The sequence below is a fragment of the Pongo pygmaeus genome, chromosome X, assembly GCF_028885625.2.
Source record: "Pongo pygmaeus isolate AG05252 chromosome X, NHGRI_mPonPyg2-v2.0_pri, whole genome shotgun sequence".
Taxonomy (NCBI): domain Eukaryota; kingdom Metazoa; phylum Chordata; class Mammalia; order Primates; family Hominidae; genus Pongo; species Pongo pygmaeus.
Genome location: NC_072396.2, coordinates 109,872,775 through 109,890,000, shown reverse-complemented (window position 1 = coordinate 109,890,000; position 17,226 = coordinate 109,872,775). Strand labels below are relative to the sequence as shown.

The 17,226-nt window shown below is 35.9% G+C and overlaps 1 protein-coding gene across 1 annotated transcript in view; it reads right to left on the bottom strand.

The window, feature by feature from the left end:
* Positions 1-17,226, bottom strand: part of IL1RAPL2 (interleukin 1 receptor accessory protein like 2) — a 662,085-nt gene that overhangs the window by 22,636 nt on the left and 622,223 nt on the right. Inside the window, exon 8 of the mRNA XM_063660227.1 lies at positions 6,283-6,428. Coding sequence (XP_063516297.1) covers positions 6,283-6,428 — 146 coding nt within the window. The remainder of the gene's footprint in view (positions 1-6,282; positions 6,429-17,226) is intronic.

Below are 17,226 nucleotides of genomic sequence, written 5' to 3'. Positions count from 1 at the left end.
ATACAATTTTCTTTGTTACTCTGAAAACTGACTTCTCTTTCATCTTGGGGCATTAATTGACTTGATTCAAAAGGTTTTTCCTGTTTTAAGATGTTCACTTTATGCTATGATTTTTTTGGTCTTTCTGTCTCTCTCTCTGGTCAGAAGAGCTTTCAAATGTTTTAAAAGTCGTGGAATGGGAAGTTTTTCAGCAATTTCTATGTTATTTACAGAGTAGAGTTGCTATTAGGTAGATGGAAAACTTCAGCAGCAGGAACAATTTGTGCTCTCACGTAGCAGACATTTTTTCAGCCGTAAATTTATGGAAGAAAACCATGGTGAAAAAAGTACCTTTGTGATTTTGGGGTCCACTTTATAAAAATGTCTTTGAAAGATATTATGTAATGATGGCTGTTTAAGTTGAAAACTGTGAACCTAGACCCAGAGACTCAACCAGATTCTTTGATTCAGCCCAGGCAGTCACATCAAAAGGGAAACATCTATCCTATAATCAGAGGGCAGAATTGCCATCACCCTAATGACACCTGGATTTTCTTTTGTCTTCTATTTTCAATTGCAATTTTCAATCTCAGCAGGATCTATACTTCTAGGGACATTTACTGACTAAGAAACCGAAAGTCATTTTAGTTGGGCTGTGTCTTGTATATGCTTCACAAAGAGAGCTGTAGCAAGAACAGCAAATATTTATGGGCTTGTAACTTTTTCTAGGCACCCAAAGTACATGTGTAGCTCTTTTTACCTTCTTAGTTTGAACCCACCTATTTCTTCACTGTGAACACAAAGATCAGATATTATAGAATGGGACAAATAGCAACTGAAGCCAAGGGACTGGAGAGAGGGAATGCAGGGAATGTTTGAGCTTGCTCCTCTGACTCACAAGTTGGGAAGCAGGTTAGGAGATCCCACCTGAGGGCTTCTGTCATGGTCTGAATGTTTGTTCAAAATGCATATGTTGTAACCTAACCCCCAAGGTGATTATATAAGAGGGAGGCCTGGCCAAGCACAGTGGCTCAAGCCTGTAATCCCAACACTTGGGGAGGCCGGGGCAGGAGGGTCGCTTGAAGCCAGGAGTTTGTGACCAACCAGGTCAACAAAGTGAAGCCCTGTCTCTACAAAAAATTTAAACAATTAGTCGGGCATGGTGGTGTGTCTGTAGTCCCAGCTACTCTGGAGGCTGAGGTGGGAGAATTACTTGGGCTCAGGCGTTTGAGGCTGCAGTGCGCTATGATTGAGCCACTGCATTCCAGCCTGGGCAACAGAGTGAGACCTGCCCTGTTTCTAAAAAAATACAAAATAAAAAACGAGGGAAGCATGTGACAGGTGATTAGGTCATGAGGGTAGAACTTTCATAAATGGGGCCTGTTACAAGAGATACCTGAGGAAACCTGTTTGCTGCTACTGCCATGTGAAGACACAAAGAAAGTGCCATCTATGCGAAATGGGTCCTTACCAGATACCAAATCTGTTGGTACCTTGATCTTGGTCTTCCTAGCCTCCAGAACTGTGAACAACCAATTTCTGTTGTTTATATACTATCCAGTCTACGGTATCGTGTTACAGCAGCCCAAATGGACTAAGACAGAAATTGGTACTGAGAAGTGGCGTGCTGCTGTAACAAATACCTAAAGTTGTGGAACCAGCTTTGGAAGTAGATAATGGATAGAGGGTAGAAGAGATTTGAGGTATATTGCCATGAAAAGAGCCTTAAGGGCAATTCTGGTGAGGGCTTGGAAGAAGAGAGCTGTAGGGAATTCCTCAGTCATCTTAGAGATTGCCTAAATGGTCGTGATCAGAATGTTAGTAGAAATATGAATGGTAAAGGCCATTCTGATATCTCAGACAAAAATGAGGAATAGGCCCCTACCAGACATGAATCTGCTGGTGCCTTGATCTTGGACATCCCAGCCTCTAGGATTGTGAGCACTAAATTTATAATGTTTAAAAATTACCCAGTCTAAGGTGTTTTGTTATAGCATCCTGAGCAGGCTCAGAAAGTTTTCTATTCAGGTATGGTGGGACAGAGTGAAGCAGCAGCACTGAGAATGAAGAGAGAGAGATTCAATGATATGCCTCTGTTTTATGAGAAAGGAAGTATGTGCAGAGAAATAGAAATAATTATCAGAATTTCTTGAACCTAAGTTCAGACTCTTAGCTCACCAAAGAAAAAATTTAAGACGAACTTCTTACTGAAATGCTAGTTGCACTTACTGGCAAATTGTTCACCTGAGAATAAGGAAGTGGTAGGTGCAGACAGAAGATACATAGGTAAGAAGATGGATAGGTTACAAAACTTGATCCTGTTAATTGGATATATTAGATGTGAGTTTTCATTTTACAAAAGCCCTTTTCACTTAATGAAAGGATGCATCATGTTTCTTCTCCATAATGATCACTTAAGGCATTTTAAATATTTGACTTACAGCTCATCAAGAAGTTATTGTTCCATAAAACAAGCCATACTAGTATTCCAAGTAGGAATACTACTGCCAATGAGGCCAGGCTATGATGTGATAAAGCTTAAAAGGTCCAACTCCAAAGGAAATATCTTAAGTTTCTCAAAACAAGCCAGAGCTTGTTCTGACTTAAAAAAAATATGACAGTTCCATAAGGATTATTGCTCTTTCTTGGGCTTCCACTATATTGTCAGAAGCTCCTAAGGAGACCAAGTGAGGGAAGATTAACTGCATACTTTTGTAAAGCACAATGAAATCATTTAACTGCTACCTAGAACAGAGAGTACAAACTGGTATACTATGGGCCAAAAAATTGGTTTTGTTGGATCATACAATGTTTCAAAAATGAATACTAATATTTAAAAATTAAAAGACATCATATCCAGTCTTTCAGCTTCACTTGAAAACTTCAAAGCTCTCATATCCCTGGGCATACATTCCAGCAAAAACAGCAGTAATCTTATAGAACAAAGTAGTTGTTGCCCTTTTAAAGCAAGGCATGTTTTCTCTGGTCTATGCTTTGATTTTGTCTAATATCCAGCCTTCTTCTTTAAAAATTCAGTATTTTCCTGGGACCTGAGGTCTTTGAGTTTGCAATCCCTGGAAAGTAAACAATACTTGAAAAGAAAAAATGCATTTAGCTAATCCAGGGCAGACATTAGTCATGACAAAATCACAGATCAAATCTTCTTTTTATCAATCCCTGTTATCTATTGCTCACCTGATTGTGCTTGTCCTCTATGAGGAGAATTTTCATTCAAGAAATAGTTTTGAGCACTTATTATGTTTTATGCACTAGAGATACAGCAGTAAATAAGGCAAGAAAAGTTCCTGTTCTCCAGTATTCTATATTTTAGTGGGGGAAAGAAAACAAGAAGCAAACAAATATGTAATACAATATCCAATAGTAATAGACAAAGTGAAAATAAGTAGAGACAGGTTAGAAGAAAAAGAAAATGAAAGGTGATATCATTTTATATAGGATGGACAGAAAATACCTATCAAGAACGTAACATTTAAGTAGAAATCTGTATGAAGGGAAGGAGGGAGTCATGGAGACAGCTGGAGGCAAAAGTGTTCCAGACAGATGAAACAGCAAGTGCAAAGGACCTGAGGCAGGACTGTGTTTGGTGAACATGAGAAACAGAAAGCAGGCTAGTGTGTATAATGTATGAGGAAAATTGTGGTAGAAAATGAGATAAGATGTAAGAACAGATTGTGTAGTGCCTTATAGGACACGGTAAAGATGTGGGATTTCATTCTTAGTGGAAAGGGAAGGAACTGTGAATGGAGGGTTCTGATCAGGGGAATACATGACCTTACTTATATATTTAAATGATCCTTCTGACTGTTGTGATAAGAATAGACTCTGAGAGGAAAAGGGTGGAAGCAGGGAGACCAGTTAGGCTGTTACCATGATCCAGGTAATTGGTGCTGGTGGCTCAGAAGAGGATGTGGGTAGTGAAGGTGGGAAAAGTGTTCAGAGTCTAAATAGGCTTTGAAAGTTAAGCCATGGGATTTGCTGGTGGAGTAGATATAGGATGTGAGTAGAGAAAAGAGAAAGTGAAGAATGACTCCAAAGATTTTGGCATGAGCAAATAGAATAGTGGTGATGGAGATGGAGAAGGGGACTGGAGGATCAGGTTTGTAGGCAGGAGAAATTAGGAATCCTGTTTGGGACAAGCTAAATTTGATATGCCTACTAGATCTCTAAGTAGAGTTATTTAGTAGGCAATTGAGTATACAGGTGAGAAGTCCAGGCTAGATATAAATTTGGGAGCTGTTAGCATATAAGTGGTAAGCAAAACCATGAGATGGAGATAGAGTAAAATCACCTACTGAATGAGTGAGAAGAGGGGACCTGAACCCTGGGGAACTCCAATATTTATATATTTGGAAGATGAGAATTAACATTGCCAGTTAACATGATTTAGACCAGTTTTCTTGTAAAAGCCTTGGGTGATAGCAGGGTATTATAGTGTGTCTTGGTTTGTAGTGTCAAATTTTTAGAAATTTTTAGGGGCTGCCCTGTGTTGCTTTACTTATTAAAGAGAAATGGATTTATTTTAAAACTCAAATAAGGTTATTTCTGTCCATGTGGGCTGAATGATAAGACACCCCCCATTATTTTTCCTCATAGCAGATTTTTAATTATAACACTATATATCTTTTGCAGAATTTAAAAAAATGTTTAATCTTGGTCTTTCTTTGCATTCTCACTCCTCCAAAGAGTATAAGCTCCAAGAAGACCTGGGTATGTCTATCTTATTCAGCATTCTATTCCCCAGCACCTATCATAGTGCTGGCTGTAGCTAAGTCTTCATTAATAAAAGAAAAAATTAACCATTTATTTGACCAGAATGGGTTCTAAGTGCTTATTACTAGCTAGACATTGCTCAAGTTGATATCTCTGAGGATACAGAGGTATAGCAGCAGGCTCTGATTGGAGGATCTCTAAGCCCAAAATAAGACTGAGATGAACAGAAACAAAGTGATCCTTGCCACAAGGTGTTTGGGCATGATCAATACCTGCCCTTCATGTGGTTCCTAAGTGGTTACCTAGGATAAATTATCCAAGTTCAGTATAATAATGAAGACTGTTTGGTTATGGCATATTTCACACCCATTATATCATTATTATTTGAACCTCAAAGTGACTCTGCAAGGTAGGTATTATTAATCCTATTTTAAAGATAAGAAAACTAAGGTTTAGTGAGTCTAATAAGACAAGTCAGTCCTACTGAACCAGGATCTCCTGAATCTGGGTCTTCTGACTTTACTTTCTCCATTAGACTCCTTTACACTTAAATATGCCTTTATTTTAAGATAGAACCAAGTATAATGGAGTACGAAGTGGCGCTAGAGATATAAATGCATTATTTTCAGAATAATGATTCCTCTCTGCTTCTTCAAGAGCTGCTGGTCATTGTCAAGTATTAGGGCTGGCTGGAAAATATAAACTCCATCCTGGCCAGGAAGTACAACTAAGTGACCTTGCTGATTGAATCTGTTCTATTATTGCTCTAAAACCTAGGCAACAAGAACACTGATTGAGAACATTTGTTCTGCTACATTTGCAAAGCCTTTGCCAGATGTACATATACAGAAAGTATTTAGCCTTTTGTAGCAATCAAAAGTCATAGCAAGGTAAGAGCCAATTCAGAAGCTACTCTAGCTGCTGAGATTGTTTGTTGTTCGTATATCTGTTTTTTATCTCCTTTATATGTAAATTTAGAGGTTCTTTTCTTTGTTCATTATATACAATTTCCACCCCGTCTGGAACCAACTTGAGAAAGGGATGCCAAAATATTTAGAAATATATGCACCTGATAAAGACCTCTTAATACCAGATCATATCATAAAATATGGTTTGTAATTTTTATGATAACAATTGTAAGAATATTATATAGGATTATTAATTTTTTATTTTTTAGTCAGGGAATAAAAAAGCAACTGTGTTTCTCATCCAATAATAAAATCTCTTGCATTTCATTTAAGCAATATAAGATATAAGAAGGCAAAATATGGAGAAAATATTGAATGTCAAATATATATCAAACTTTATGTAACACTTATAACTAAGGTACAATTTATGTCACTGGATTTAACATATGACAATACTTCATTTCATTTATCCACTTCCTAATGGTATTGAAGATCATAGGTATTTTATGCTCATATGCAGAGCAAGAGAAATATCTTTCCTTAAAAAGACAAAATGGTTAATAAAGGTTTACACCACATGATAAAATAAAGCCAGGAAATATCTCTAACTTCAATAGTTGTTGATAGCTAAGCAAACCATAGTTAGAGTTATAAAAATAAATACCCTTTTTACGCAGCAAAACACTGGCATGTTTCCGTCCATTTCGGTTTTCAACATGGCAGGTATAATTCGCCAGGTCAGCTTCCACAACTGAGTCAAAGATGAGTGCCAACTCAACTTCTTTTTCTCCAAGATGCTCTTTGAGAAGCCTGAAATAAAGACAGTATTCTTGGCTGAATTGGCTTGATTTGGGCAGAAAGCAGCCATGCAAAGACTACAGATGGTCACACAGCTCACACAGGTCTCTGATGATGGGTGTGGAGAATCCTGGCTGGGTGTATGTGTGGGTGGGACCTTCTACAAGAAAACACAAAAAGTGGCTCTTGACATGAAGATAAGATGGAAAAGAAAAGAAGTGAATAATTCACTTGGCAAAAAGAAATATTAACATGCCACTAGGCTTTGATAAATAAAGTCAACCTGGCTTGTATGGTGAAAAGGAGGAAACACTGGGGTCCATGCTCTAAACTAAGATCATGGAAACTAATTGGATTTTTGCATCATGGCATTAAGGGAAAAAATCTGTAGGAGTATAGGTTTTGTGGTAGAGGTTAAAGTTTTGACAGTAGTGAGATAAAGGTGTAAAGAAGGGGGCCTTGAATATGGTTGCCTTATGAGAAGTAAACTGAAGATTTTTAGTGGCCTTCTATCTCCACACATTAGTGAGAAGCCTACTCTCTGCTTTTCTCCTGGCTTTTGTCCAATGCAGTAATGTGCTCCGAGCCCTAATCCACCAATAATGCTAACATGCCCATGACCCTGATTTCTCCAGACACTGCTCCCCATCTGTCCCTCTGCTTTCTGCCCTCACAGGAGAAGCCCTCTGCAACATTTTCTCCTAGCCTTGCTTTTTTTAAAGCTGCAAAGGATCTTGTATGGCTAGGAACAGATGTTCTTTGCAGAGGGGCTGAACTGCTTGGGTTATTTCCTGAAGAGTGCGCCTCCTGTTTCTTTGGAGTGTTACACTCTCAACAACGACCAGCTACCTTCTGGGTGAGATGAAAGTGGGTACCCTGTCAACTTTTCTTTTCTTTCTCTTGCCTTTGGCCAAAGAAGGAGCGAATCATGAGTCTACATGGTGACAACCCTGCAGTTTAGTTCTGGAGTAGGTTCTTAAATACATATATTTTTCAATCATGAAATATTTTAGATGGGAAATTGGAGAAGCAGAAGTAATTCTCATCTTCTTTTTGGACACCTGGTTATAAATGCAGGCAATATCCCTATGACTTACTGGCACTCAGCATAAAATTGGAAACATGACTGCTCAGAAAAAAACTGGGCTCTAAGTACCCGCCTTCCAATTACAAGCTCAGGCTTGGTCTTTACAAAATCATTAACTCAATGGTGCCTTAATTTAACTCATCTTGAAACTGTAAAATAACTACCATACGTACTTTAACTTTGTTGTAAGGGTAAAATGGGTTAAAGTGATTTGAAAAGTAAATAGCACTATGCACATGTAAAGGTATGTTATTAAACACAAACATTTCATTATCTGAAGGTAGATTGTATTTTAGCTACTCCAAAAATATTTGTATTTACATTTACTGACATTTAAGACTGGCTTGGCTTAACCTCTTCTGCTTCCCATTTGAGAGCAGGAAGGGCTTAAAGTTGGGTTGGTGGAATGGAGTTTCTAAAATCTGAGTCTCTCATACTAAAATCTCAAGCCCTTTACATTTATGTACCATCGCAGAACCAGACAAGTATAAGAATTTTCTTAACTGCATTTGGGAGACCACATCTTATGGTTAGTTTTTCTATAAATTGTTTTTATTTTTCCCGACTAAAGTTGTAGTTTCTCTTTTTCTCTTCTCTCCCAACATGTACCTAACCAAGACAAAACTGGGAATTTACTACTTTCATGGTTTATATTGACTTTTGCTCTCTGTTTTTCTCCCTGATGTTGGTAAATAACACCACACTCAATTATTTTAGCTCTGTGTAACCTGCTGTGGAAGAACCCCCTGTAGTTCCAGAAGCTGCGTAGGCACCACAACTTCAGTTTAATTTGAAGCTTCACATGGAGGGCAGCCATAGCCTCTGCCAGGCACAGGGTGGAAAGCTGATCCTGTTCTTCCAAACCAAGCCTTTCCTTCTTCTAATGCAGTTTCCAAAAACAGCTCTTCACAGGCTGCAGAAAGAATCTGGAGAGAGGATTTGAAAAATGATCCTTGGTTCATCTATTAATATATATGAGGTGTCTTAATTATCAGCTCCTGAAAAACCTAGGTGACTTGCGTTTTTTGGAATTAAAGATCAAAATGGTGTTTATGACTACAAATCACTCAACAGAGCAGTCATAATTTTCTAGCAAATATATTATTTTTAATTTTAATTTTAGGTTCAGGGGTACATGTGCAGGTTTGTTTTATAAATTGCCTGTCACAGGGGTTTGGTGTACAGATTATTTTATTACCTAGGTAATAAGCATAGTACCCTCCTGCCACCCTCTGAGACTCTCAAGTAGGCCCTGGTGTCTGTTGTTTCCTTATTTGTGTTCAAATGTACTCAATATTTAGCTCCCACTTATAAGTGAGAACATGTGGTATTTGGTTTTCTGTTCCTGTATTAGTTCACTTAGGATAATGGCTTCCAGCTCCATCCATGTTGCTGCAAAGAACATGATCTCATTGTTTTTTATCGCTGTGTACTATTCCATGGTGTATATGTAGCACATTTTCTTTATCCAGTCTACCACTGATGGGCATTTAAGTTGATTCCATGTCTTTGGTATTGTGAATATTGCTGTGATGAACATAGCCATGCATGCATCTTTATGGTAGAACAATTTATATTCCCTTGGGTATATACCCAATAATCCAATAATGAGATTGTTGAGTTGAACGATAATTCTCTTTTAAGTTGTTTGAGAAACTGCCAAACTGCTTTCCACAATGACTGAACTAATTTACATTCCCATCAGCAGTGTACAAGCACTCTCCTTTCTCTGCAACCTCACCAACATCAGCTATTTTTTGACTTTTTAATAATGGCCATTCTGAATGGTGTGAGATGGTATCTTGTTGTGGTTTTGATTATCCTTTCTCTAATGCTTAGTGATGTTGAGCATTTTTACATATGCTTGTTTGGCTGCATGTATGTCTTCTTTGGAAAAGTGTCTGTTCATGTTCTTTGCCCACTTTTTTATGGAATTTTTTTTGTTTTTAATTTTTTTAAGTTCTTATGGATTCTGGATATTAGTCCTTTGTCAGATATATAGTTTGCAAATGTTTTCTCCCATTCTGTAGGTTGTCTGTTTACTCTGTTGATAGTTTTTTTTTTTCTGTGCAGAAGCTCCTTCGTTGAATTAGTCCAATTTTTCGAATTTTGTTTTTGTTGCAATTGCTTTTGGCATCTTTGTCATGAAATCCTTGCCAGATTCTATGTCCATAATGCTATTTCCTAGGTTGTCTTTCAGGATTTTTATAGTTTTTGGTTTTACACTTAGGTATTTAATTCATCTTGAGTTGATCTTTGTATATGGTGTAAGGAGTCCAGTTTCAATCTTCCGTGTATGGCTACCCAATAATCCCAGCACCATTTATTTAATAGGGAGTCCTTTCCTCATTGCTTGTTTTTGTCAACTTTGTCAAAGATCAGATGGTTGTTGATTGGTGGCATTGCTTATTATGTTCCATTGGTCTATGTGTCTGTTTTTATACCAGTACCATGCTATTTTGGCTACTATATTCTTGTAGCATAGTTTGAAGTCAGGTAATGTGATGTCTCAGGCTTTGTTCTTTTTGCTTAGGATGGCCTTGGCTATTCGGGCTCTTTTTTGATTCCATATATCTTTTTAAATAGTTTTTTCTAATTCTGTGAAGAATATAACAATCCATAAATGATTCTTTTCCAATATTTAATAAGTGCCTGGCTCTGGGCTATATATTTGGCATACAAGAAATAGAAACATTAAAAGATGTGGTCCCTTCTTCCATTAAACTTTAAAATTTAAATGAGGAGACACGATGTACACAGTTGCAGAAAATTATAGAAAGAATAAGGCAAAGCAGGGTGGTACACTCATGCTTACAACAGTATGTCATAGAATGGAGAGACTACTGTTGACTAAGTTATCCAAAAAATGCTTAAGAAAATTCTCACTAAATGAAAAGAAGGGAGGGTTTTCCAGAATAGAAGACAAGAGTAGGTTTTTGCAGAATGTGTGAAAGAGAGGTATTAAAGAGACTGGTTTCAGAGTAGAGGTTATAAGGGAGGGAATCCTGGGATATATTTCATATGACCTTAGAAGTATCTCATTCCAAGTATTGATATTATGTGGGAGGGTAAGAACTACATACATTTTAAGTTGATCATTGAAACAATAGATATACAAAAAACTCACTTATTTAATGTATACAGTTTGATGAGTTTGTACATATGCATGCATCCATGGCAAGTGAGGGAGGGGTAGTAACCAGAGGGGTCTAAATATTAACATTAAAGGCAAGTTATAGTAGCAGTGAACACTGGTACAATAGAAAGTAACCAGTTCAGGTGACAGACATCACTATATTCCAAAATTTTATTTAGATTGGTACTATTAGTACAAATTAATACTATAAAGAGTTTGGAAATTGTCCCTCTCATTCTCACAAAAAGAAAAAAGTGAACAAACCGAAAATTATCAACTTTTCTTAAATCACTCAAACAACAAGTCACAGGGCAAACTTCTGCCCCAGAAAGTTGAGAGAAAGGCAAATACAGAGAATCACAGCATACTGGAATGAGATCCCCAGGAGCAAAGCCAGTACCAGCACAAACACTTATAATGTAATAGATAAATTCCTGGAGACCCACCATGAACTATCTTGAGAGTTAAAAACACCACGAGACCTATATTTAGGGGGACCCCACAATTTTGTGAGTTTTGCCTACATAAGCGCTACTAAGTTCTTACTGTGAAGATTGGAAAAAGGTTCCCTTATGCTTCTGGCAGGGGGAAAGGGAAAAGTGACCATTTTAAAATGAGCCCAGAGCACTTTGTCCTCCTTTTAAAAATGCTTGTTGACTGAGTGTAGTGGTTCATGCCTATAATTCTAGGCCTTGGGAGGCCAAGGCTAGAGGATCACTTGAGGCCAGGAGTTCAAGACCAGCCTGGGAAACATAGCAAGACCCCATATCTACAAATAATAATTTTAAAAAATTAGCCAGGCTTGATGGTGTGCACCTGTATTCCCAGTGAGGCTGAGGTGGGAGAATCACTTGAACCTTGGAGTTAGAGTTTGCAGTGAGCTATGATTGTGCCACTGTACACCAGCCTGGGTGACAGAGCAAGATCCTGTTTCTTTTCTTTTCTTTTTTTTAAAGCTTGCTCTCAAGGGAAACCACTTTATCATGACCTAAACTACTTAGGTTTTACCAAAGCCTAGCCCACCTGGGAGAAGGGAAATGACTACTCTAGCTTTCCTCTCACCTAAAGGGATGGGGGAAGCTACGAAACACTTATGAAGGTAACATACCAGGGGCACAAGCTCACTAAAGGCAGTGACATCATAGAATTTTGAAATATGTTCCACAACATCAATCAGGCTCCTGTATAATAATAAGGGATTTTATTTGAAAACAAAAAAACCTGCAAAGATCAGGCCCTATTTAAGAAGTAATCTCGAGGAAAATTCAAACAAAACAGTGGAGACAAGAACAAAAACACTATAGGCAATTTCAGCCTCTGACACCTATAGCTATATGAAAGAGTAAACACAGCACTAACTTTTAGTCAGATAAACATAAAATCTCACATTAAAGGCCTATTTACTTCAGTTACTTTTACCCAATACATCATATCTGGCTTTCAACAAAAAAGTAACAAGGCATATTAAAAAGCAAAGCAAAGCAAAACAAAACAAAAATCCCCACAGTTTGAAGAGACAAAGCAAACATTCAGAACCAGACTCAGATATGGCAGAGATTTTGAAATTACCAAACTGGAAATATAAGATAACTATGATTAATATATTAAGGGCTCCAATGAAAAAAGTGGACAACATATATCAACAAATTAGTAAGGTAACCAGAGATGGAAACTCTAAGAAAAAAATCAAAAGGAAACTCTAGAAATCAAAATATGTTGACAGCCAAAGAAAGAATCAATGCATTTGAAGATATGTCAATAGAAACCTCCTAAACTGAAATTCAAAGAGAAAAAAGGACAAAAAATAATGTAAAAAATGTCCAAGAATTTAGGAACAATTACAAAAGAAGTAATATGCATATAATAAATACCAGAAAGAGAAGAAAGGAACAGTAGAAATATTTAATTAATAAGCTTGGAAAATTTTCTAAAATTATTAACAGACACCAAACTACAAATCAAGGAAGTTCCAAGAACACAAAGCAGAATAAATACCAAAAAACCTACACCTAGGCATATCATTTTCTAACTGCATAAAATTAAAGACAAAGAAAATCTTGAAAGAAGCCAGAGGGGTAAAAAGAAATACCCACCACACCTATAGATAAACAAGAATAGGAAATTCATCAGACTTCTCTGTAAAAATCATGCAAGCAAGAAGAGAGTGGGGTGAAATATTTAAAGTGTTGAAATAAAACAATTACAAACCTAGAATGTGATATTCAGTTAAAGTATCCTTCAAAAGTGATGGATAAATAAAGACTTTCTCAGACAAACTAAAACAGGGAATTTGTCACCAGTCAATCTGTGTTGGAAAAACTGTTAAAAGATTTTCAGAGAAAATGAAAGTGATATATATCAGAAATTTGGATCCACATAAAGAATAGTGTTAGAACAGGGATAAATCAAAATAAAATAAAATATTTTATTATTCTTATTCTGTATCTAACAGGCAACAGTTTGTTCAAAATAATAGCAATCATGTATTTGATGATTATAGCTTATAAATAGGGAAATTAATGACAGAAATGTTACAAAATGGTGGAATTGGAAATACTCCATTATCACGCACCAGCACTACTTGTGACATGGTATAGTGTTATTTGGAAGTGGACTTAGATTAGTTAGAAATGTATTTTGCAAACTCTAGAGATACAATTAAAAATTTGAAAATATAATTGATATGCTGTTTGAGTTCATTCTCACATTGTTATAAAGAAATATCGGAGACTGGGTAATTAATAAGAAAAGTTTTATTGGCTCACAGTTCCACAGGCTGTACAGAAGCATCTGCTTCTGGGGAGCTTTTACTCACAGGGAATAGCAAACACAGAGCAAGGCATCCTCACATAGCAACAGTAGGAGGAAGAGAGGGGTGGGGAGGTGCACACTACACACTTTAAATAACCAGATCTCACAATAACTCACTCACTATCATGAGAACAGCACCAAGGGGATGGTGCCAAGCCATTCATGAAGGACCACTCCCATGATCCAATCACCTCCCACCAGCCCCACCTCCAACAATGGGGATTACAATTCCACATGAAATTTGGTGAGTACAAAGAAGCAAACCATATAACATGCTAAGAGAGAAGAAAAAATAGAATAATATAAAATGCTCAATTAAAACCAGAGAAGGCAGAAAAAGCATGGGAAACAAAAATGGAAACAAATAATAAGAGCAATGAATAAAAAAACTGTTATAAATATAGTAGATGTTTAACCAGCTATATCAATAATCACTTTATTTTCTATTAATACATAATATTTTTAATTTATGGTGTACATTTAATATTTTGTTACATATACAGAATGTGTAATAATCAACTGAGGGTATCTAGGATATCCATCACCTTGAGCATTTATCATTTCAGTGTGTTGAGAATATTTCAAGTCCTCACTTTCAGCTATTTTGAAATATATAATTCATTGTTGTTAACTATAGTCACCCTTCTCTACTATTGAATATCAGAACTTATTCCTTCTATCTAACTATATGTTTGTTTCCATTAACCAACCTCTCTTCCTCCCCCCAGCCCCACACTCACATCCTTCCCAGGCTCTGGTAATCATCGTTCTAATCTCTACCTTCATGAAATCAATTTTTTTTACTTCCTACATATGAGTGAGTACAGGGCTTATTTCACTTAAGATAATGACTTCGAGTTCCATCCATGTTGCTGCAAATGACATAATTTCATTCTTTTTATGGCAGAATAGGATTCTACTGTGCAAATATACTACATTTTCTTTATCCATTCACCCATTGATGGACACTTAGGTTGATTCCATATTATTGCTATTGTCAATAGTGCTTCAATAAACATGGGGGTTCAGGTATGCCTTTGAGATACTAATTTCATTTTCTTTAGATAAATACCCAGTAGTGGGATTGCTGGATCATATGGTACTTCTCTTTTTGTTTTTTTAAGAAGTCTTTATACTGTTTTCTTTGTTGGGAGACATTACTGATTCAATCTCATTACTTGCTGTTGGTCTGTTCAGGTTCTCTTTCTTTTTTATTCAATCGTGGTAGGTTATATTTATCCATGAGTTTATCCATTTCCCCTAGGTTTTCGAGTTCGTTAGTGCATAGTTGTTCATGGTAGTTTCTGATAATCTTTTGTATTTCTGTGGTATCAGTTGTAATGTCTCCTTTTTCATTTCTAATTTTATTTGGGTATTCTTTCTTTTATTCTTGGTTAGTCTAGCTAGCGGTTTATCAAATTTGTTTATTTTTTCAAAGTAACTTTTCATTTTGTTGATCCTTTGTAGTTTTTGAGTGTCTATTTTGTTTAGTTCTACACTGATCTCTACTCTTTCTACTAATTTGGGGTTTGGCTTGTTCTTGCTTTTCCAGTTCCTTGAGGTGCATTGTTAGGTGGTTTGTTTCAAATCTTTCTACTTTTTGATGTAAGCATAAATTTTAACTGTATTTACTACAAATTTATACCTATAAACAAGTAATGCTTTTGCTGTATCCCATAGGTTTTGGTATGTTTTGTTTCAATTTTCATTTGTTTCTAGACTTTTTTTATTTATTTCTTAATTTCTTCATTGATTCAGTCGTTGTGCAGAGACATGTTGATTAATTTCCATGTATTCCTACAGGTTTCAAAGCTCCTCTTGTTATTGATTTCTAGTTTTAGTCCACTGTGGTCTGAGAAGATACTTGATATGATTTCAATTTTAAAAAATTTGTTGAGACTTGTTTTGTGTGCTAACGTATGGTCTATTCTTGAGAATGTTGATGTGCCGATGAGAAGAATGTAAATTCTGCAGCTGCTGGATGAAACATTCTGCAATTGTCTATTAGATCCACTAGGTCTAAGGTGCAGTTTAAATCTAATGTTTCTTTGTTGTTTTCTGTCTAGATAATTTATTTATTTCTGAGAGTGGAATGTTGAAGTCCCCAGATATTATTTTATTGATGTCTATCTCTCCTTTTAGATCTAAAAATATTTGCTTTATATATCCGGGTGCTCCTGTGTTAGGTGCACAAATGTTTGCCATTGCTATATCCCTTACCAAATTGATCACTTTATCATTATATAATGACCTTCTTTGTCTCTTTTTACTGTTTTTGACTTAAATTCTATATTATCTGATATATGTATAGCCACTTTTGCTTACTGTTCATTTCCTTTTCCATGGAATATTTTTTCCATCCCTTTACTTTTATTCTATATGTGTCTCTACCGGTGAAATGTGTTTCTTTTAGGCAGAATATATTTAGGTTACTTTTAAAATTCATTCAGCCAATCTATATCTTTTAAGTGGGATATTTAATTTGTTTACATTCAAGGTTATTATTAATATGTAAGGACTTATTCTTGTCATCTTGCAATTACTTTCTGGTTGTTTTGTATATCCTTCCTTCCTTCCTTTGTCTCTTGCTTTTTTATATTGTGGTTTGGTGGTTTTCTGTTTTCTGTACTGGTAATATTTGTGTTCTTTCTCTTCCTCATTTGTGTGTTTGCTGATAAAATTTTAGACACAATGACAAAAATGTAGTCCATGAAAAAGACAATTGATAAGTTGGACTTTATTAAAATTATAAACATCTGTTTTGTGAAAAACAGTTAAAAGAATAAAAAGATAAGCCATAAAATGGGAGAAAATATATGCAAAACATATACTGATTAAGAAACTTCTATATGGAATTCACAAAAACCTCTTAAAACTCAACCATAAAAAAACTAACAACCTAATTTAAAAATGGGCAAAAGTTCTGAACAGACACCTAATCAAAGAAGATACACAGATAACAAATAAGCATCTGAATATATGCTCAATGTCATATGTCATTTGGGAATTTTAAATTTAGACAATGACATACACTACACACCTATTAGAATGACTGAAACCCAGTATTACTGACAACATCAAATTTTGGCAAGGATGTGAAGCAACAGAAATTATCATCCATTGCTGGTGGAAATGCAAAATGGTACAGCCACTTTGAAAGATATTTTGGCAGTTACTTAAAAAGCTAAACATTGTCTTAAAGTATGATGCATTAATCATACTTTTTATAGCTACACAAAAACTTGCACAAGTGTTTATAGCAGCTTCATTCATAATTGCCAAAACTTGGAAATAACCAATATGTCAATCAATAGGTAAATGGGTAAACAATTGTGGTACATCCAGACAATAAAATATTATTCATTGATAAAAAGAAATTAACCATCAAGCCACAGAACTACATGGAAAAGCCTTAAATGCATACACTAAGTGAAAGAAGTCAGTCTGAAAAGGCTACATATTGTAGGATTCCAAATGTATGACATTTTGGAAAAGGCAAAACTATAAAGACAGTAAAAAGATCATTGGTTACCAAGAGTTTTTGAGGAGAAAGGGAGAGATGAATAGACAAAGCTCTGGGATATTTAGGACGGTGAAACTATTCTGTATGATACAGTAATGGTGGATACATGATATTTTACATTTGTCAAAAACCATAGAACTGTGTAACACAAAGAATGAACTCTACCGTAAACTATGGACTTCAATAATAATGTATAGTGTTTCATTAATTGTAATAAATGTGCCACACTAAGTCAAGACATTAACAAAATGGG